Source organism: Ptychodera flava, chromosome 2 (genome assembly GCF_041260155.1).
Source record: "Ptychodera flava strain L36383 chromosome 2, AS_Pfla_20210202, whole genome shotgun sequence".
NCBI classification, from domain to species: domain Eukaryota; kingdom Metazoa; phylum Hemichordata; class Enteropneusta; family Ptychoderidae; genus Ptychodera; species Ptychodera flava.
In genome coordinates, this window is record NC_091929.1 from 21,535,867 (window position 1) to 21,559,609 (window position 23,743).

Genomic DNA, 23,743 nt, shown 5'->3' on the forward strand with positions numbered 1-23,743 from the left:
CACTCACCGTAATATCACGGCTCTGAAGAACTTCTGTCCATATGTTGAACTTGGATACTTCATGATCAAAGGAATATACCTTATTCAACCCTCCTCCTACAGATGTCTGATACTGACCAAGCATGAGTGACCCTCCGCCGAGAATCGTCGCTCCCTTCCTCAAATTGTACCAAGTCTTCGTCATGATGCCGTCCTTGTAGTAGAAGTAATTACCGCCACCAGACTCCCACGTGACGCACACGTGATGCCAAAGCCCGTAATTCACGCGAATGGTGCTCGCAATTCCCGCTACATTGTTGACGTACAGCGTGATCGTTGTTGGGTTGTAGATGTATATGTTGCCGGTGGCTCTATTGGAAGTGACGTAGGACACAAGGTACGACGCAGCCGCAGTGTCTGAGCTTCTCAACCACCAGCACATTGTAAATTCTGTCAGATCCGGCATGGTTTGGAACGACTGAACAACGCCGAAATCATCAGTACTGTCTAAAACCAACACTTTTTCATCGAATTCACCATTTTCGCAATCGACCCTTGGCTCTGAATGAAAAGTTGTTGGAATTAGTTTTTCTCATAATTTCCAGAATGATCGTTAGGCGTTTCATTGATTGTCGAGCTAAAACACCAGCAAAGAACACGCAATGCTATACATGTATGATCATTGGCAGTGTCTCTATCGTGCCATACGCCAACCTTCCTCTCTCATACGCTGACATGAATTGATATGAAAACCGAGACCAAAAAATACCAAAATGGTCTTCCAGTAGAAACAAAACAGTTCGAGAATGCTGCACTAGATATTTCAAATACCGATATGCTCAATAAGTTTTGAATGGCACTATGCCACAGCGTCTACTTACGACAAACAGCGTCAGCATCACTGACGTCAACTTCCGTTAAATCCGATGACGTGAAGGAAGCCCACGTGACCAAATCTCCACAACCATTGTCACAGCCACGATTTTCAGCAAAGCGCTGAGAAGATAATTGATATATAGGATAAACAATATACAGAATTAATGAAAAAAAAATACATAAAAAGTACTTAAATAAATGAGTAAATAAGTGAATCAATATTAAATAAATAAATCGCTGAGAAGATAAATGATATAAAGGATAAACAATATACAGAATTGATGAAAAAAAAAACATACATAAAAAGTACTTAAATAAATGAGTAAATAAGTGAATCAATATTAAATAAATAAATCGCTGAGAAGATAAATGATATTAAGGATAAACAATATACAGAATTAATGAAAAAAAACCATACATAAAAAGTACTTAAATAAATGAGTAAATAAGTAAATCAATATTAAATAAATAAATACGCAAAAATAAATAATAATAATAAATAAATAAATAAATAAATAAATAAATAAATAAATACAAAAAATAAATAAATAAATAAATAAATAACTGTTGATGGACTCACAAAAGACAGTTTAATTATTTACGATATAATAACTTTTTGAGATTATGGTCTCTGTTAAAATACTATTGTTTGTCATATTGTATTTACAGGCGTACAAGCAAAACGTGACTCGGGGATAAATGATGTGTCCAGAAGGCAAATACTTGATCGAAAGAAGGATAAGACCTTAATCTGCATCTAGCTTCTTTTTGAGAACTTTGACGGAACTGCTTCACTGTGGTAAGTCAATATGCGAACCCTGTGCATGTATTTTCAAGAAAAATGCAGGTGACCTCCCATACCGGATTTAGTGGATAAGCATTTCAAGGCGTGCAGTGTAAAAATTGGATGCGTCATTTTCCATATTATATATTGAAATGAGACGTTCTTAACACGAGTATAGTACCTCGATATCTGAAGCCAGTAATACTTCACTCCACATATTGAATTCAGACAAGTCCCCTGTGTAAGAATAAGCTCTGTTGTAGGTACCAGTGGTCATCTGTCTCTGTCCGATGACAAGTTTTCCGCCACCACGAAGCATCTTATTCACCGCCAAATTTGATTGGCTAAACGCACGCCCACCATCTCTGTAGAACTCGTGTTGTCCACCGTCGCTTGCCCACGTGACGCACACGTGATGCCAGATGCCGTAAGTCACAGATATACTGGATGAGGTTCCCCAAACGTTCTTAATGCACGCCCTCAGATTGCTTGCCGTCTGCACAATTATGCTGCCCGGATTGTCTCCACTTGCAAAGTAGCTAAAGATTGCACGAGCTTGTCCTGTGGCATCATTGGTTCTCATCCACCAACAGGCAGAGAAAGACCAGAAATCGAGAAAATCTTCTGGTGCTGTAGCATAGGTGAACTCAGCGGTACTGTCAAACGACAGGGTCTGGTTTGTGTACGGTCCAGCTTCACAAACTAATTCTTCCTCCTCTGTTTCACAAAAGCAATGATACCAGTGAATGAAAGTAAACTCATCATATGAATACGGAAAAACAGAAGTATTACTGCTCATTTTGTATGCAGAACGGTTTCTGCAAACCACGGAGAACGCTTCATACCAAGTTTACAAAGTACGGCGTCTTAGAGGATTCATGTGTACCTGTTGCTCTATCTGCTGGTTCAACATTCTACCCCAGGGTGAATGTACCAAGACATCGTATACCCCTTTTCCCCACTCGGCTACTTGAAATATTTGATGGGATCGGCGGGATTGCTTCAAGCCAGAGCCTTCAATGTTATATATGGGCTTAGCCACCTACATAGTGCTACATCCCTGGAGGACGTGTGCTTTCTCAGCAAGTTCCAGCTATTCCCTTTGAAAACTACAATAAATAAAAAAATTGGAACATCTAGGTCCATTTTGCTTGCTGCTTGCAGCATAAAGCACATACTAAATCTTACAGCTCTCTCCTCAAGGAATATATAAATTTGATGCTTCATAATACAGTAATATTTGTTGCTTCATTGTACTTCAAAATAAAATGCTTCCCATACCACATTGTAAACCATGGTCTTCCACCGTAATTGACGCGGTGTCATCAGATCTAAAGAAGGACCACCACACTATGTCACCACAGATGTATCCACACGGCTCTGTGTACATTTCCTGTGTATAGGACGGAGAAGAAAGAGATACATATATCGATTGATTGATTCGTAACAATCGATCGTTAGCACTTTAGCGATGATTAATTAATTTTAAACCAGGCCTTTCATTATTTGTGTCCTTGGCCACCCATTGATTGAATGTTTGTGCAGACAGTATATTCAAAGTATGAATCCACAGTGTGTAAAAATATTTGAGTTTTGTGGCAGATCGTTTAATGTCAACTCACTTGCTACGGCATATGGACTACTAAGATTTATAACGCACGTTCAAGGGCAAAAAATAGTGCAAATTTGACAAATTGCAACCAGAGGTACTTTTTAAATTTCATGTAAACATGATTTTCTAACATATCTTAAACGACATAAAATTGAACACGGAAAATAAACTATTGTAACTGCGCTCCCACACTACGGTAAGACAGCTTTCACCTCCCGCCCATAAGTTCTGTTTTCCCTGCTCTTCTAGCTTCATAAATCACCAATGTTTTTTTTATTTTCTATGTTTCCTCCTCCCCTTTGGCAAAGTCTAAAAACAGCCTTATACTCTCCATTAACCGTTTTGCCTCTCTTAAAGTGCCACGACAGCTAGAGAATGAACTTTTTTCAACTACTATTTAGGCGGCATATTTGTTCGCGCGCCCGTCACCTACATCCCCCCTCAAATTTTCGCTTACAAACACCTTTTTATATGGACAGCTTTTTCCCACTTTTCAGTACACAAAGACAGCTAATTAACTAACATTGTGAGGACCTTGGCCGTCTTAAAATGACGCAATGTGTCAAGTAATTTTACGTAAAGTTACCCATACTTTCTGCAGCACAAGTAACCCGGATGTCAACTTTTGTGACAAAGGTCTCTTGTAGCTACTCCAAGATAAGCACCTCCGACAATATATATATATATATATATATATATATATATATATATATATATATATATAGATCTGAATATATGATCTAAAACAAAAAACAAGCAAGCCTTGCCTCAATTTCAGTACTGCTTAGAACTTTACTCCAGATGTTAAATTTGGTGATCTCTCCATTAAACGAATACACAGTGTTAAATCCGCCTCCAGGAGTGCTTTGATATTGGCCTATTATTAAGGTACCACCTCCATTTATTTCAACGTTGGTACGGAGATTGACTCCTGAGAGTCTCATATTGGCGTCTTTGTAGTATTGGTAAGCTCCCCCAGCTGACGTCCATGTTTGGCAGATGTGGAACCAAAGTCCATAGTTGATGGCCACTCCACTGGCTGTAGCAGCACCGTTGTTAACGCCAAGCTTTACACTGTTTGGGTTGAGGAGGTAGATGCCACCAGTGTTAACGTTGGATGTGGTGTATGTGAAGAGGTAATAATTGGTACTTGTCGCCGTAGTCTTCACCCACATGCATGCAGAGAACTTTGACAGGTTTGGTATACTCTGTCTGAACGTTGCATAGCTGAACTGTGATGTTGTACTTTCAAGAGTCCACTTCTTGTCGTCAAATTCACCCTCACCACATTCGGTCACTCTATCCTCTATAAAGACAACGTCACAATTGTCATAATGACGATAAGATATAATATGGATATCTTATTTAATGATAATTCAATAAACAAAGTCAGTATAACTGTGGGATTTATTGTGCTTAGGGTGTCAGGGTTAAGAAAATGACTTACACTTTTACAGATATTTACCGGTATAAGATAACACATTATATCTCAAAGTAATTTTTAAGTGCAGTAGTCCCTGTCCAACGCTGAAGACTTGTCATCTCGAAATGGGTTCAAGTTGTCAGGTATTTACAATCTCTCGGATTTGCGCATTTTTAGTTTTCTACCAATAAAAGTGAGATGGTGGTGAGCTTATGACTTTTGTCACCGTAGAACAATTATCCAAGATTTCCTCAATAGAAAACTGCCTGTATATCGAACACACTGGATGCTACTGGTAAATATTACGTATGTCCTTCTCCTCCAATAAGATTGTATGAAAGTTGTCCCGAGCCAACGCTGACTCCATCTCGAGGCGACTGCTTTGGAAAATAAAAAAACAAACAAAAGCAAAAACAAAAATAGACACAAAATACTTCAACCACTCCATCAATAATGACATAGTTAATATTGTTCTGCTAAAACAAGTTCCAAAGTTGCTATAAAACAGCGCATATGCAAACGTGCTCATTTTTCAAACCTTTTACTTACCACACACAGCATCAGCATCACTTACGTCAACTTCAGTCAAATCAGATGAAGTGAAGGAAGACCACGTGATCAGATCTCCGCAACCATTTTCACAGCCACGATTTTCAGCAAAACCCTGAAATTTAATATATATAGAGAGAGAGAGAGAGAGAGAGAGAGAGAGAGAGAGAGAGAGAGAGAGAGAGAGAGAGAGAGAGATATTAAACCTCTGGCAATCGTATATAGCTATCAGAGATACATCTTTTAAAGAGATATTAAAGACTTCGTGAGCTTTTAAAACATACAATGCGAAGTTATACAGTTGAATGTCTGTAGCAGAAAGAACTTTTTTGTTTCAAAAGATGTTAAATCAAATCTTAGCAACCTGGCTTGTATTTTCCTGATTCTCGTCAAATTCAGATATCTCCCAAAAACCATTCAAGTTACACAGTTCAGAAAGTGCATCATTTTTCATTATTTTTGAATGTGTGCCTGAATGTAGTGTGTTCACTTTTACCTTCGTTACTTACCTCGATCTCTGAAGCCAGTAATACTTCACTCCACATGTTGAATTCAGACAAGTCACCTGTGTAAGAATAAGCTCTGTTGTAGGTACCAGTGGTCATCTGTCTCTGTCCGATGACAAGTTTTCCGCCACCACGAAGCATCTTATTCACTGACAAATTTGATTGGCTGAACACACGCCCGCCATCTCTGTAGAACTCGTGTTGTCCACCGTCGCTTGCCCATGTGACACACACGTGATGCCACATACCGTAAGTCACAGAAACGCCGGATGAGGTTCCCCAAACGTTCTTAATGCACGCCCTCAGATTGCTCGCCGTCTGCACAATTATGCTGCCCGGGTTGTCTCCACTTGCAAAGTAGCTAAAGATTGCACGCGCTTGACCTGTAGCATCATTGGTTCTCATCCACCAGCAGGCAGTGAAAGACCAGAAATCGAGAAAATCTTCCGGTGCTGTGGCATAGGTGAACTCAGCGGTACTGTCAAACGACAGGGTCTGGTCTGTGTACGGTCCAGCTTCACAAACTAATTCTTCTCCTCTGTTCAAAAAAAGTGACGATGACCATGAACGAAATGAACAAAGAAATACAGGAAAAAACTTCGAAAATAAGACTACAAATGTTACAAACGGAAAAGTTTCTCTTAGTCACGTTTCGCTATAGGGGAATGGTTGATCGAAAATATAGATATGAGAAAGGAAACTTACTTAAGTCAATGCATGTGAAGATTTTAATATTTGAGTGCAAATTGTAATTTAAAATAAATAATTTAGTGTTACTTTGGTCTTATTTGAACCAGTCGCATGCACTTTCACACCGTACACAACACGATTATTCAAAACAGAAGCAAGGACTCACTTATTGATATAATTTAACTAGGCAAAATATCGTACACATTAAAGTAAAAATTAATGGTTGAGAAAATAATATGTAAGCTTAACCTCTCGTACGCCTGATAACTTGGTTTCCGTTGTTCATTGAAATTTGCAACATTTCACTATTATAGTAAATCAAGGTAAATTTCATTTTCACTCGCAGAACGATGCACACACAAAATCTTACAGCTGTCTCCGCAACAAACACAGATATATATATATATATATATATATATATATATATATATATATATATATATATATATATGTATATATATACATCATATCATAACACACACACTATATATATATATATATATATATATATATATATATATATAATATATATATATATATATATATATATATATATATATAATATATATTATATATATTGACAGGATAGGTCAAGCAGCACCAACTCTAGGACACAGTGTTCTTCATTACAAACTAAATTTTATTGTCCGGCGTTTCGTGGGCTTAATCCCACTTCATCAGGGTTAAAAACTGAAATAAACGGATAACAGACTATAAAGCATGTGAAAGAAATACAGGAAGCTAAAACATTGAAACGAACTTGAAAACTGAAACTCTAAAAAAAGTACTTTTAGTGGTAACTGGACCTCGGACTCAACAGGAGGATCTCTACTACACAAAGAGTTGTGGAACAACGCAAGAGTGTACTCACTTGTTGACTGTCAAGATGGAAATGACACTGAACCAACCAGAGTAGAGGTTGAAATGCATTGGGTGATTGACTCCTACAAGCTGATTTGCATAGTTTGAATGCGATGTACATCACATGCAGACGTAAGAAATGTGCAATACGGTGTACAATACAAATGAACAAACAATGTCTTAGAAAATGAAGAGACTATATATATATATATATATATATATATATATATATATATATATATATATATATATATATATATATAAATATATATAGTCAGAAGTAGTCATACAGTTTAAATTCACTCGGACGGAAATACGTACAGCAATAGTCTAAAGTAACGTCCTGCAAATGCAGAGAGTGGATCATTATGTGTTCTCTAAGATAGTGTCAGATGCATGATGAAGATAAGACATCAGTAGGATTAGTTTATACTAATTAACATGTAGCAAAGAATGAACATCATCAAAAGCTCAATAAGTGTTCACCAGTTATTTACCAAGGCGACTGTTTCGGGGATTTGAAAAATATACAGTCAACTGCCTTTGCTCCCCCCATGTAGTACTGATCAGATACCACCACACCTGAAGTTATTCGGAGTCTGATGTCTTTAGGTGTTGTATTTGATTTTTCAAAAAGAAGAGGATATCTTGACATAGCTTTATGAAACTGTCTGATGATTTCATGTTGTTCTCCTCCTTGATACAGCATCCTGTTGTACAGGCTGGCAACTTCCGGAAGAAAGCCTTCTATCAGAAGTGTTGCACGAGCAATGCGGAGATATTCTGACAACACAGTGCCATAAAAGATGTATTAAGTGATGTTACTTTCGCGATCTGGCATATTCACAATGAAAAACTTGAAATCGTCGCGCTTGTCATAGAGTTTGTCAAAATATTCCATCCACTATGGATATGTCCATTTCAAGAAATGTAGCATGTTGCCCATTATCTTCACATTTCAACTTGAGCTTTGCAGGATAAATTTGCTCGTGCGATGGACAAAACTCTCCACCATCATTTAGGAGACATATGACATCGATGAATCATGCACATCCATGAAATTTGCGAGCACGAGCTATATCAGTAAGAATGAGTTTGACATGAATCTTTACTCATGTCTGTGTAAGTATAAATTTCCCAAGAATGGCACTGGGTCAATACCCATAGGAATGCCTTTGGTTTGTAAAAGCACTCTGTTGCCTATCTGGAAATAGCTTTCTAATATGAGATGTTCTATGGCAGATTTTAATGATGCTGAGCAAAAACAAGAGCTTTGTTTATCGTTGCGCAAAAACGCCTTCTAAGATGAGAAATCAATATACCGTTTAATTTCACCCTCAAATACAAAGTCAATTTCATCATACAACTCTTTCAGTAGATCCTTATGTTCAATTTTGGTGTATAGTGTGCTGAAGTCCAATGTCGAGATGCATTTGGCCTTTATTCTAGTCTTGATGAGAGAGAGAGAGAGAGAGAGAGAGAGAGAGAGAGAGAGAGAGAGAGAGAGAGAGAGAGAGAGAGAGAGAGAGAGAGAGAGAGAGAGAGAGAGAGAGAGAGAGAGAGAGAGAGAGATATGAGGGGCAGAGAACAGAATGTGAGAGAGAGAGAGAGAGAGAGAGAGAGAGAGAGAGAGAGAAGAGAGAGAGAGAGAGAGAGAGAGAGAGAGAGAGAGAGAGAGAGAGAGAGAGATATGAGGGGCAGAGAACAGAATGTTCACAATAGAGTAAGTGGTAATTCCATATTCCTCAACTTAAAATGCTTCCCTTACCGCATTGTAAACCATGGTCTTCCACCGTAATTGACGCGGTGTCATCAGATCTGAAGAAAGACCACCATACTATGTCACCACAGATGTATCCACACGGCTCTGTGTACATTTCCTGTTTGAAGGATAGAGTAATAGCGATATTCAATTGTTTGATTCGTAGCAGTCGATCATTGACAATTAATCGATGATTAACTTATAATTATCCAATGATTTCATTTCTTTGTCCCTGTCGTCCCATCGTGTTGATGGTGGCTATGAACAGCATATTCAAAGTATGAATCCACAGTATGTTAACACATTTGAGTGTTGTTGCATGTCGTCTAAAGCCAATACACTTGCTACGACACATTAGCAACAATTAAGTCGTTGTTCAAGGCCAAAAAATAGTGCAACTTTGAGAAATTGTAATCAGAGGTGCCTTTTCATGTAAAGATGCTTTTCTAACATATTTTGAACAATATAACTGTGGCGGAGATAGTAAATGATAATACTCTCCCACACTCCGACCAGAAAACATTCTACTCTCGCCAATGAACTTTTTCTTCTCCGCTCCTCCTACATCAGTCCCTGTACGCAAACTCAATCATACTCTCCATCAACCGTTTTGTCTTTCTTAAATCGCCGATTTAGTTAGATGTTGAAAGTCTCAATCCACTGATTAGGAATAGTTTTTGTCCAACCGCCTCTTACCCGTCAATCCACCAAGATTTCGCTTAAAACATCTTTTTACACGAACATCTATTCTAGTTTTGCCCTTGATGACAAATAATTAAGAAAAACCCTGTCCAGATTAATTGTGTTAAAATACACGGTGTGCTATGCCACTTTAAAGTACAATTCATGTAATCTCTGCAAACAAGTAACCCGGATGTCAGTTTTTTGCAAAAAGAAATAAATTGCTAATATCACATATAAGAATCAGCTTTAACCTAAAATAAACCATATCTACTAAAAATACAAAACCAAGCCTTGCCTCAATTTCAGTACTGCTGAGAACTTTACTCCAGATGTTAAATTTAGTGATCTCTCCATCAAACGAATACACAGTGTTAAATCCGCCTCCAGGGGTGCTTTGATATTGGCCGATTATCAAGGTACCACCTCCATTTATTTCAACGTTGGTACGGAGATTTGCTCCTGAGAGTCTCATATTGGCGTCTTTGTAGTATTGGTAAGCTCCACCAACTGACGTCCATGTTTGGCAGATGTGAAACCAAAGTCCATAGTTGATGGCCACTCCACTGGCTGTGGCAGCACCATTGTTAACGCCAAGCTTTACACTGTTTGGGTTGAGTAGGTAGATGCCACCCGTGTTAACGTTAGATGTGGTGTACGTGAAGAGGTAATAATTGGCACTTGTCGCCGTAGTCTTCACCCACATGCATGCAGAGAACTTTGACAGGTTTGGTATACTCTGCCTGAACGTTGCATAGCTGAACTGTGATGTTGTACTTTCAAGAGTCCACTTCTTATCGTCAAATTCACCATCACCACATTCTGTCACTCTATCCTCTTCAAAAAGAAGACCATAATAAATGTGTTTTATATATGCGATTCTCTAATTAGAAAAATATATCAGTAAAACACAATATTTCGAAAAGAAGTATCTTGTGTCAGGCAGCAGATACTTATTTTTTAAATAATTAATCGTGGCGAATTAGAAATATGATAATTGACTTGTGTCTCGAAATAATGGTAGTTGTCATTTTCCAGTTGACCTTTGTCGAAATTGCACTTTGTTTGAAAGTATTTCTGCAACTACTTTTAATTTTTGTCATTCAGTAAATAACTGTCCTAGATTCTTCCCCCTAGTAGCAGAGTTTGTCCCTAATTGAATACAGTGTGTTAAAGTTGCAATACAGCAGCGCATATGCAAATATGCTATGGTATAAAATGTTTGTACTCACTACACACAGCATCCGCATCACTGACGTCAACTTCAGTCAAGTCAGATGAAGTGAAGGAAGACCACGTGATCAAATCTCCACAACCATTTTCACAGCCTCGGTTTTCAGCAAAACCCTAAAATTTAGTATATCAGAGAGAGAGAGAGAGAGAGAGAGAGAGAGAGAGAGAGAGAGAGAGAGAGAGGTGTCAAACCTCCGGTAGTATTACATTGATACTGAGGTACATCATCTACAGAGAGATCAAATATTTCGTGAGCATTTAAGCATTCTATTTGAATTTCCTAAGCAGACATTTTTGTTTCCGAAGATTACCAAATCTTACCAACCTGGCTTTTACTGGTCCGACATTCATAAAATTGACATAACTTACAAAACCATACAAAGAATCATGTTTGGCTTTTTTTGAATGTATGTTATGAACCAAAGTGTGTCAACGTCTGCCTTCTTTATTACCTCGATATCTGAAGTCAGTAATACTTCACTCCACATATTGAATTCAGACAAGTCCCCTGTGTAAGAATAGGCTCTGTTGTAGGTACCAGTGGTCATCTGTCTCTGACCGATGACAAGTTTTCCGCCACCACGAAGCATCTTATTCACTGACAAATTTGATTGGCTGAACGCACGCCCTCCATCTCTGTAGAACTCGTGTTGTCCACCGTCGCTTGCCCATGTGACACACACGTGATGCCACATACCGTAAGTCACAGAAACGCCAGATGAGGTTCCCCAGACGTTCTTAATGCACGCCCTCAGATTGCTTGCCGTCTGCACAATTATGCTGCCCGGGTTGTCCCCACTTGCAAAGTAGCTAAATATTGCACGAGCTTGTCCTGTGGCATCATTGGTCCTCATCCACCAGCAGGCAGTGAAAGACCAGAAATCGAGAAAATCTTCTGGCGCTGTAGCATAGGTGTACTCGGCAGTACTGTCAAACGACAGGGTCTTGTCTGTGTATGGCCCAGCTTCACAAACTAATTCTTCTTTCTCTGTTTAAATGAAATAACAAATTTAAAAAATTAGGAAATGTTTTCTAAGGCAGGGGAATTTGATATTTTTTTTAGCCACAGGGCACGGGGAGCCTAAAAAATTCACAATGGGGAGGGGAAACAGGCACCAATATGTCGGGAGTGGGTAAAAGTGAAGTTTGACAGCGGAAGGGTAAGTCGAATAATTTTCAATTCGAGGGAAATTATGAATAGCTTCCCTCTTGACTTAAAATTAATAATTTCACATAACTTGTCATGTACAATATATCTTATCAAAATAAGCACGCCTTGAAAAGTGCATTTTTCGTTGGCTGCATCTTCTGTAAAGATGTTCAGTAGGGATAAAAATGGTAAATCTCACGCACGAGTTTCAGAAGCATGTATACAGAGTCACTGTGCGATTGAGATCGTAATGATTGCATCCAATTCACAGTTATCTATATAAAACACAGGCTTGTAAATACTCCCACTCCGCTCAATCTTCTGATATACCAGACGAATATTTTCATATGTCGGGAAATCCTCAAGTTTATTTCATGACTGGATGTCGTGACGGTCATACTGTTTGAAAGAGTTACGGAACGCTTAACTGCAATTAAGGGACCTGACACAACGAAACTGTTCATTAAAGTTAATTACGAATTGAAAATAAAAAAGAAAAGTGTTGAAATTTGGAATCATGAGATGAAATATCTAAAAGAAACGCGGGAGTCCACGTAAAACGATGCTGTTAAATTTGAAACAAAGGTCTACGTTGTGACTATATATGAAGTTTTAGCTCCTTGATTGTACTAAAGTGTCGATTTTAAAACGCTTAAAGATATACTGTCACCTGTTCCAATTTTGCCACCGTTACCATGGAAAGAGAAAATCTAACCAATCACAGATTTTAAGCGGGTGGCCGCTTTTTAAAAACAGCGCCCTCACATGGGCATTTTGATAACCAAGGAATGCCCTTTTGACCATATATGGACATATTTAGATTACAGGTGACTGTATACCTTTAAAGGAAATGTCGATAGAGAGGAATTAAATAATATTTGTCAGCAAGGAGAGTCTTCAGCAAAATAGCCTCTCGCCTTGGATGAGTGGCAAATTACTTAGAGGCATAAAAGTGGACCGATAATAAGTTTCTTGGAGAGATAAACATAGAAAAACAATGCCTGCCTTGATTTTGTCAAAACTTTCGCGTTTATACGAAATCGTAAAACCTATGTACCTTCCTTTGAAAGTCCCTTATAATCAGATGCCAATCTACATCTGCAAAACATGTTACTATGTGGTATCAACATAGGGTGTTCCAATAAAGTTTTCATAATTTTGTCTTAGTTTGTACTTCACCCTTCGCAGTTACACATATATTCTTGCCTCTTTTACAGTGCAATGGGGATACTTAAGGTAGACAGTCACTTGTAATCTTAATATGTCCATATATGGCCAAAGGGGCGTTCCTTGCTATTCAAAATGCCCATATGAGGGCGTTGTTTTAAAAAAGCGGCCAGCCGCTTAAAATCTGTGATTGGTCAGATTTTCTCTTTCCATGGTAACTGGGGGAAAATTCGAACAGGTGACAGTATACCTTTAAGGTAGTATGCGCCTCGCGAACACATTTTCGAAATCTCAATTTTTACGATTCTCTTCTGATCTACCACGTGTGGGAGCTCATTTTAAAGCTCTTGAAGTAAGAAAACTTTTTATCGTCATACTTTTTCGGCCATCTAAATTTTTTTTTCCACCATAGAGTCAAGATAGGGATGGCTGCCATTTTGAATTTCAAAAATCGGTAATTGTAAGATAATTTGCCTCTCTAGTAAAAAACTTTGCACGGTGACCCCTAATATTTATTCTTGATTTGGTAAATGTGTAGTTGAAAGTTTCAGAGAGGAATGTTTGAGCGAAAGTTTGTCCTTTCACTTTCGAGGCACATACTGTCGTAAATGAGACCGGGTGTATAATGCTTCCCTTACCACATTGTAAACCATGGTCTTCCACCGTAATTGACGCGGTGTCATCAGATCTGAAGAAGGACCACCACACTATGTCACCACAGATGTATCCACATGGCTCTGTGTACATTTCCTACAGTAAAGTAGAAGTGGAAAAGAGATGTCAATTTGTATTCACACTGCGACAAAAGCTGTTGTATAGAGATCTGACAGACGCATAAATGCAGTAAATACGCCGGGATAGAAGACATTTTTGAGAACATCGCAGGATTCCTGCACTAATTACTTATCATGATATTTGAACAACCATTAGAGATAACGTACAAAATCTACCAACTTACAAATAGTGTTTGAACATCGTCGTCTACTCTACCGTATCCGCATTGGCACTCAGTGTTATGCTATTTTAAAGATGAATTGTATCTTCAAGTTAAGACGGCTACGTGTCAGCTTATATACATTGTAAAATCTAAAACTGATACTAAATTTTCGCCCAGTGAAAAACAAATGTATGTCCTGAAAACAAGGGTTACCTCAATTTCAGTGCTGCTAAGGACATCACTCCAGATATTGAATTTGGTGATCTCTCCATTAAACGAATACACAGTGTTAAATCTGCCTCCCGGAGCGCCTTGATATTGGCCAATTATCAGGTACCACCGCCATTTATCTCAACGTTGGCACGGAGATTGACTCCTGAGAGTCTCATTTTGGCATCTTTGTAGTACTGGTAAGCTCCGCCGTTTGACGTCCATGTTTGACAGATGTGAAACCAAAGTCCATAGTTGATGGCCACTCCACTGGCTGTGGCAGCACCATTGTTAACGCCAAGCTTTACACTGTTTGGGTTGAGGAGGTAGATGCCACCCGTGTTAACGTTGGATGTGGTGTACGTGAAGAGGTAATAATTGGCACTTGTCGCCGTAGTCTTCACCCACATGCATGCAGAGAACTTTGACAGGTTTGGTATACTCTGTCTGAACGTTGCATAGCTGAACTGTGATGTTGTACTTTCAAGAGTCCACTTCTTGTCGTCAAATTCACCATCACCACATTCGGTCACTCTATCCTCTTCATACGAGAAGAGGGGATTGGATTCAAGAAGATAAGAATTAAGTCAAGCTGTTAAAGTGTGTGTAAGATGACAGTAAGCGAACTCTTGCCCACATCTTATGTATATTTCGCTGCAAACCAACGTTTGTCTTCTACTACAAATTATTTATGCCACTAGTTAAGATATTGAAGTATGCCTGTTATGTTGTTTTTGTAACATTTAATGAACTATGTTTGGATCTAAATTTCAGCATGGGTAAAACCGGAAAAGAGTACTTATGATATGATACAAATAAATGTGCCGACGTGTGTTGACAGACTCGTTCAAATATTATGGCAAGCAGAGCCAAGCAAACAGGCAGTTTTCATTGCAAAACCTATAAATATTTTCCAATGCAAACAATACCCAATTCGTGCTTTATCGTCGTAAATTCAGCAGCATTAATTTACAAATAAAGCTTACTCACCACAAACAGCATCAGCATCTTCTACGTCAATCTCTGTGACGTCAGACTCGGTAAAATCCAACCAAGACAAAACATTTCCACAGCCATTGTCACAGCCACGATTCTCGACAAAACCCTGTAAGTAATATGGCAATCGTTTTAAGGTACTGGACAAATAATTATGATACGTTTCATAAATGAACCGACAATTACAAATCATCATCATCATCATCATCATCATCATCATCATCATCACTATTATTATACTTGACCGGCATTACAAGGGTCTGGAGTCTTTTGCTACAAATGCAATCCTGTTATTTCACTTTGCTAAACTATTCTTATTACAGTCATAACTGACAAGGTTCACCACGAACTCACTCTTTCCATTCAATTACTTATAAGAAAAGAGATGTTGGCAAAATTCGACGACCAACTCAGAAGCCCCGATCAAATACCCCCTATTGATTTGATTATACATGTTCTGTGAGGATATTATCATCGAATGTTAAATTTCAAATACGCAATCAGCCTATTCCTGACTGGCATTACCTAAAGCTTATATTGGAAAAATTGTTCAGAACGAAGAATGTCATAACTTTCTAAACTGCAACCGCGACTTCTTCATCACGAACGTAACTTTACTTCTACCGCATAAATACTGGTAATGGAATTACCTCAATTTCATCTGAGTCCAGAACGGTGTTCCATAAATTGAAATCAGACATATCTCCCAGGTAAGCGTAGGTTCTGTGAAAGCCGGTTCCCATACCAGTTTGCCTTTGTCCGATGATAAGTGTGCCGCCACCTCGCAGAATTTCATTGGCGGAGTAGCTAGACTGCGTATACGCCATACCGCCATCTCTGTATATTTTGTACACGCCACCATCCGACGTCCACGTGACACACACGTGATGCCACATGCCATAGTTCACAGCTACCTGAGAGGACGTGCCATACTGGTTGTCGATTGCTACCCTGATGTTGTATGGGTTTTCTACTCTTATACTGCCCGCAGAATCTCCAATTGCAAAATAGCTCATCATCGTGTGGTACGTACTGGTTGTACTGGGCGAGCTCATCCACCAACAAACAGTAAATGCCCCGAAGTCTCGGAAATCGCGGTCGATAGTTGCATACGTGTATTCAGCGCTGCTGTCAAAGTGCCAATATTTTCCCTTAAAGGCTCCATTTTGACACTCAGTAGAAATCGGCGCTGAAAGTTTGAAGACAGTTCAGTAAAGCACTTGGTTTTGTCATCGGCTGAGTGAAAGATATGAACCCTGGCACAAATCTATGAGCGCATTCAAGCAACTTGCATTTTTGATCGAGGAATTGGCTATAAATTCTTTTTCAAAATAGCGTCAGAGGCCTTGATTTTAGTACACAAGGAAGTATGAGAGTTAAGTCTTTTACAAACTGTTACGTTACAGGATGACGTTTGACCTCACATTTACAAATATGCCTAGAAATTAGTAATACTTGGTGGACAGGCATTTGTCATGTGACCAGAATGATTCTGTTACTACAAGTGCTACTGCCTTCACATCTGGTTGGATGAAATACCTAATGGCACCACATTTTCTACCTCATTAAGTATGTGCATATCTCATTCTGGACTGGAAAGTAAAGCTGGAGGTCCGAACTTTGATGAACTAGAGAAAGTATTTGAGCAAAGTTTTTGGCCATGTGACAAATATGACCTTTAACCTCGATTTCACAAAACTGCATATAAATCAGTAACTTCAAGTGCCGCAACCTTTATAGTTGGTGGGACGCCACATTTTGCACCTCATTCATTATGCGCATATCTAATTCTGCGCTAGCAAATGAAACTAGAGGTGTCACGTTTGGTGGACTGGGATAAGTATGGGAGCACTTTTTGCCAATATGTAGTGTTATCATTGTGACTTTTGACCTTGATATAAAAATACGTCTATGACTGCTTGGGCCCCGGAAATTTCTGCATTGTGTCTCCTATTAAAATGCGAGGAATCACATGTTCATGTATAAACTACGTTTCATAGTTTCAGAGGAGATGGAATTTCTTAATGACAAAGAGATACAGAGATGTAACCTTATAGAAATACTGTATAGAGAAATTTAACATATATCAAATTAACGATGTTCGAGTTGCGAATTTACCGGAATGCAAGAATTGTTAAGAGGCTAACTTGAGAAATGCAAACTTACAGCAAGGTATGTCAGAGTCTTCAACGACCACCGCTTCACTGACGTCACTGGACCGGAAGTACGGCCATGACACGACATCGCCACAAGAACCATCGCAGGGAGCAGCAGACATAGTCTGCAGGGGAAACAACAGTCCAATTAGTACAAAAATATGAAACTTCAAATCTGATTCCGCTACATTTCGATCGCTGTCTTTGAATTTTTGAAGCTGTGATGTTGATTTTAGCTATGCTTCATGCCAGTGTCTCCCCACAACGTCCACACTTTTAGTAGGAGTTTCTGCTCTCTCGGTTCCGGGTCCGTTCATGGCCAGGGTTCCCAGCACGCACCCGAAATTCAAAGATGTAACTATTCGGAGACTAAATCAACATGATGATCTTTAGTGAGGTTGCAGTATCGTGGCGGAATACGGCATTCTGGTCTTTGCTAAAACGTTTCATCACATGAGACTTTATTAATGCAAATTCAAAGCTCAAAAGACCAGAAATGGGTTTGTTAATTTCTCGTTTAATTTCAAACGATATATCTCTTCTCTACATTTTCAAGACAGCAACACGTTTTCTTGGTTCATGAGCATGGACATACATACCTATACAAGCTGACCTACATACATATATACATGCACAATACATAAGAAGAAACAAAGAAACATACATACATACATACATACATACATACATACATATGCAAATAAGTACGCCCATGTACACAAAATACATGTGTGTAATCAAATAAAGAAAAAACAATTAGATAAATTTTTCACAAATTAATAACTAAATCGATGAATCAATCAATCAATCAATCAATCAATCGATCAGTCAATCAGTCCATTTTGTAATGTATTGTACTCACTAAAATGTCATCTGCATCTTTAATATCACTCCAAATGTTAAACTCAGTAATCTCGTGATTAAAGGAATAAACCTTGTTGAAGCCACCTCCCATGCTAGCCTGCCACTGACCAATGATTAGGGTACCTCCCCCTAATATCGTTTGGCCAGCTCTTAAATTTTCATAGGCTCCCAGCAAGTGTCCATCTTTGAAGTATTGATAACTGCCTCCGTCTGATGCCCATGTGATACAAAGGTGATGCCACAGACCATAATTGACGGCTATTTTACTGGCTGTTCCCGCTAAGTTGTTGATGTACAGTCGAACAGCATTCGGGTTGTAGAGGTAGATACTCCCTGTGTTGATATTGCTGGAGCGATATGTCACTAGATACTTGGCGGCAGACGAATCAGTGCTTCTTATCCAGGAACACATGGTGAACTCGGTCATATCTGGGATGGATTGGAATGACTGGGCATAGCTGATAGTGCTGGTGCTGTCCATGTTTAGCATTTTGCCATCCAAGTCCCCATTGTCACAGTTCTCATTTCGTGACCCTGTGAATTAATACACCACATTTTATGAGCTCGGAACAAAATTTGTCTTCGTTAAAGTAGCTGACACAACCGTTAAAGAAGCACAGTCGAATATCTAAACTATACCTTGAACTCAATTTTACAAGGTGATATCGAGATATGACAAAAGAACACGACACTACACCGCGGCACCGCACTACTTTACGATACATTTACGTTACACTACAGTCAACGATACCTACGCTACACTTCAACTCACCTCAAAGAGATTCCACACCAGACTTGACTGCACTACACAGTAAACCATGAATATAACACTTTGCCATTCTTTGTTACCACAATTTACTTCAGTAATGTAGTTTGGAATTATACCGCAAAGTGACGTACCGTACACTAATTCACACTCCCTTTTTCATAACGCTCTAAAACAGACTTTTCATGGAAATCGCATTCATTCATGAACATTTTTAGCCCCATAAATACATTTTCATTTATGCTCGGCTTCTCATGTACTGGAGCGAATGAACACACGGAATCTTCAGATACTCACCACAAGTAAGCGTCGTTGAGGGCGTTTCAACAGAAAACAAATCAGATGAACCAAAACTTGTCCAACCAATGATGTTTCCACAAGTGTCTGACGCGCAACCGCTCGCGGCCATCGCCTGGAAATGGCAAAGGAAATGTACAACATGTAATACACAGAACATTCACAGAACGTGTAAATTTCGGTTATAAATCTCTCAGGTCTCTTTTAACTACTTGGTTATCATGTGTTGACTGTTTAAGGTAGAATACGCCTCTCTTGGCTAATTTGTGAATGTTGTGATAGATAGATAGATAGATAGATAGATAGGTAGATAGATAGATAGGTAGGTAGGTAAGTAGATAGAAAGATAGATAGATAGATAGATAGATAGATAGATAGATAGGTAAGTAGATAGATAGATAGATAGATAGATAGATAGATAGATAGATAGATAGATAGATAGATAGATAGATAGATAGATAGAGATGGATGAATAGATAGATAGATAGATAGATAGATAGATAGATAGATAGATAGATAGATAGATAGATAGATAGATATATAGATAGATAGATAGATAGATAGATAGATAGATAGATAGATAGATAGATAGATAGAGATAGAGATAGATAGATAGATGGATAGATAGATAGATAGATAGGTAGGTTGGTAGGTAGGTAGGTAGGTAGGTAAGTAGATAGATAGATAGATAGATTGATAGATCGATAGATCGATAGATGGAGACAGACAGATGGACTGTAATGTCAGTCAGTCAATCAGTCAGTCAGACAGGTTAATATATCTAGATGTGTATTGTTACTTTACGTTTACCTGTATCTCATCGCTTGTTACAACTTTGTTCCAAAAACCGAATGCTGCCATGTTGCCTTGAAACGCATATGGTGCGCCATACAGTGTCCCAGCACTGGAGACAAGTCGTCCTCCCAGAACGAGTAGACCGCCCCCTGCGACCGTCTGTGAAGCTCTGACATTGACGTTTGAATAGGTCATACCGCCATCTCTGAAGAACTGGTAGTGACCGCCGTTGTTTGACCATGTCGTGCAGACGTGATGCCACTCACCGTATCGGATATCAATCCCACTCGCTCCACCTTGTTGATTGTTAACATTGATAAGAACACTGGCGAGTCCATAGGAATAGATGGCGCCAGAGTTAACGTTGCTCGTCAAATAGTGGAAAACGGTCATATAAGTGACTGAAGTGGCTTCAGTCTGAGCCCACCAACAAACAGTGAATTGCTCGAGATCGGGTATGTCAGCTCCAGAGTATTTGACGTAACTAGCTTGCGTTCCGGCAAACTCCACCATTTTATCGTTCAGCGTACCTTGGTTGCAGTTGACATCGGCTAGGGAGAAGTAAAAGTTTCAAATGACGTTAGTGTAATAACAGTGATACACCGATACAAATTTCATCAAACTCTACCCGTTTTTCGTACAGACCAGTAGAAGCACCAGCTGTAATTTTCATGCTTCTATCTGTTATAGATGTTTGTTTTCTGTACATGATATAATTTCATCTTGAATGCTAACATACATTGAACAATAATATGTTATTATCAGTAAAGTTTTTGCCATCTAAATAGTTGGAAAGTAGGAGAACTCAATTCAAGATGATGAGGCGTTGAATAATGATTTGTTTTGTCATTCTTCTACGCCGCTATTCCCACTTAAGGTAGTTTGCGCGAAGAAAGTGAAAAACTGAAACTTTCGCTAAAACTTTCCCCAAGGAATCTTTCAACCATTATCTTTAAAAAGCAAGAATGGAAAAAGGGGGGGGGGGGTGTCACTGTACAAATCTGGATTCTAGAAAAATGAATTACCATAGATTTACCAATATTTTAAATTCAAAATGGCAGCCTTCCTGTGTTAACTCCATGGAGAAAAACACAATTTTTTTTTTATTTCCAAAACACTGAGACGGTGAAAGATTTTCTTTATGCAAGGGCTTCAAAATAGGCCCTGATGGGAAACGGGTTTGTTAATAAAAAAACGGGTTGTATAAGAGATCGATTAGCGACTATGTAGAGAAATTTGGGCTTGATTTCCGAAAGACACATACTAAAACAGATGAAGATTATAACTGGTACTGGTATAATACATGTAACATATTGGTTTTGCTGGCTGTCTCTGAGGTTTTTCCATCTGTGAAAATTGCTATTGTGCATTTTGAAACTGCCAAAAATAATGCGATGAAGTTCAGGAAGATGTTTTGTGTTTTGATTTTTTGTCATGCGCTCGTTCTTACTTACAAGCATGCGATCGGAGTAACGTGAGTGAACCAAACTGTGATCATTAATAAATCTTTCAGTCTTGACAACATTCAAACACATACATATACTTATCATGTGGCAGAAGAACACAGTATCCAATTTACAAAAATGTTATGAAGGAACTATTTACAGCTATATTGTTATAACTTCCGCATGATGATTATTGTGAAATACAAATAGCAAAATAAAAAATATACCCATGTTATCTGACCACACAATTTTTCTATCAAGGCGTAAATTTTTGATGATTTAGGATTACTCAATGTATTGTAAATATGTACTACATTAACTTCAGCTTTTTTCTCTCGAAAACTACTCACCGACTGTAAATCTGCCAAAGATTTGCAGAACGACCAATGTGACTGCTATCGGTCCCATTTCTGCTGACGGAACCATACACTGTCCCCTCTATCGGATATTCGTCTGCAACTGGAGAAATCATTAAAATAGTTGAATACTTTGTTTGAAAGTTTTTTTACCGGTAAAATCAGCGTTTAGCAAACATCATTTAATCAGAAGAGACTTTCAAGGATTGACTGACATGGCAAAACGATGGAAAATAAGAATAAATGATTTCTCACGTGTTATCTAAATCCACACTTCAGCTGACCCTCTCCTTCATTTAAGGAGCAGGTAAAAATGTGGACAGTTTACATTGTCTTAACTTGTTCGTCATAAGCATATCCTCATACATTATTGGTCTCTTGCTAATTTGCAAAGAAATTGGTTTGATTATATGAGAGTGGTAGCTCAGAGTCAGAGTGGTGGCTCAGAGTCCGAATATCTGTTCCCGAAGTGTGTTCTACCTTAATATTTTATCATAGTATCGTCAATGATAATAGCAAATATTGGGGATTTGGCCGAGCGGTTTTGTCTGTGGATTCTCCGCTAGGCGACTTGGTGACATACGTTGTGAGTTCGAACCCATTTTAATCACCATATTTGGTCCCCTAAATATGTAAATTAGTAAATGATTTATAGAGAAATGCTAAAACGACTTTCATGAATATTAGATCATAGCATCTCAAATCTACATACTCAGTTTCGCCAAATTTGATCAAATCAATGTAATTATATACGGTAACTGGGTAAGTTAGTTAAAAATGGAAATTAGTACTTAGTTTATGTAAAAGTACTAAAACGACTTTTATGAATACAATATTTATGCAATGCAGTTGAAAGCCCTCTTCATGCTAACTCTTCATGTCAAAGAGTGTTATTGGACGTTCCTGGGAAAGTTCGCGCAAAGAAAATGTCCCATGACAGACATGAACATGTCTATTTGAACTGTGGTGTACAGGTATGCATCTGTGAATTTTGTGATGCGATCCAATATGACTGCCAGTGCCCATGCTTCTTCACATCATTTCATGTTAAAATCCGTCAATGAGTCGTGCTTGTATGAATGTCCTTTAAAGTTCACAACGAAAAGTGTATTACGATTTATAGATGCAAGTCATGCTGTGTTTTTACCATAAGATAAAAGTAAAATTAATCAAGGCATACATATGCACATTATGTTTATTGTCAAATGCTCAAATTTTGCTGCCAGGTCGCTATTGTTAAAATCTCTGTTATTCATTATGATCTTGCTATGATGAATAATTCCATTTTAATTTGTTAACACGAGACCTTGTTATAGTGGTGATTCACTTTGACATCAATTCTGCATAAAGGTCAAGGATCAGGTTCAGAATTTTGAACGATGTACGATAGGGATGCGGATGTGAGAAATCAAACGAGTAAATAATTGTTTTGATGTTTATGGTCTTGGACCTTGATATAAGCCTTGGCCATAAACACGTCATTACTAGGGAGGGGCACTAATGATGAGAAGATAATTATATGTAAACAACCACTGTACAGATTGTATATAGGAGATGTCTTTACAAATACAAGCATTCAAGAGAAGGACAACACCCGAAAGGATGTAACATCTTTGTATAAAAAATAAAAGCAGTTGACTTTGAAAAC

The 23,743-nt window shown here is 38.4% G+C and overlaps 1 protein-coding gene across 2 annotated transcripts in view; it reads right to left on the bottom strand.

The window, feature by feature from the left end:
- Positions 1-23,743, bottom strand: part of LOC139116851 (uncharacterized) — a 52,257-nt gene that overhangs the window by 20,725 nt on the left and 7,789 nt on the right. The window contains exons 2-13 of one of the 2 annotated variants that reach the window (XM_070679566.1): positions 22,090-22,198; positions 20,310-20,845; positions 19,500-19,614; positions 18,435-18,970; positions 17,583-17,697; positions 16,067-16,605; positions 15,411-15,525; positions 4,019-4,557; positions 2,921-3,032; positions 1,821-2,356; positions 861-975; positions 8-540 (exon numbers count right to left, since the gene is read on the bottom strand). In XM_070679566.1, the coding sequence (XP_070535667.1) occupies positions 8-540; positions 861-975; positions 1,821-2,356; positions 2,921-3,032; positions 4,019-4,557; positions 15,411-15,525; positions 16,067-16,605; positions 17,583-17,697; positions 18,435-18,970; positions 19,500-19,614; positions 20,310-20,845; positions 22,090-22,165 (3,867 nt within the window). In that variant the 5' untranslated portion in view covers positions 22,166-22,198. Of the gene's footprint in view, positions 1-7; positions 541-860; positions 976-1,820; positions 2,357-2,920; positions 3,033-4,018; positions 4,558-5,223; positions 5,339-5,732; positions 6,268-9,048; positions 9,135-15,410; positions 15,526-16,066; positions 16,606-17,582; positions 17,698-18,434; positions 18,971-19,499; positions 19,615-20,309; positions 20,846-22,089; positions 22,199-23,743 lie in introns of those variants that run through there. The other variant, XM_070679576.1, reaches the window with a different exon arrangement.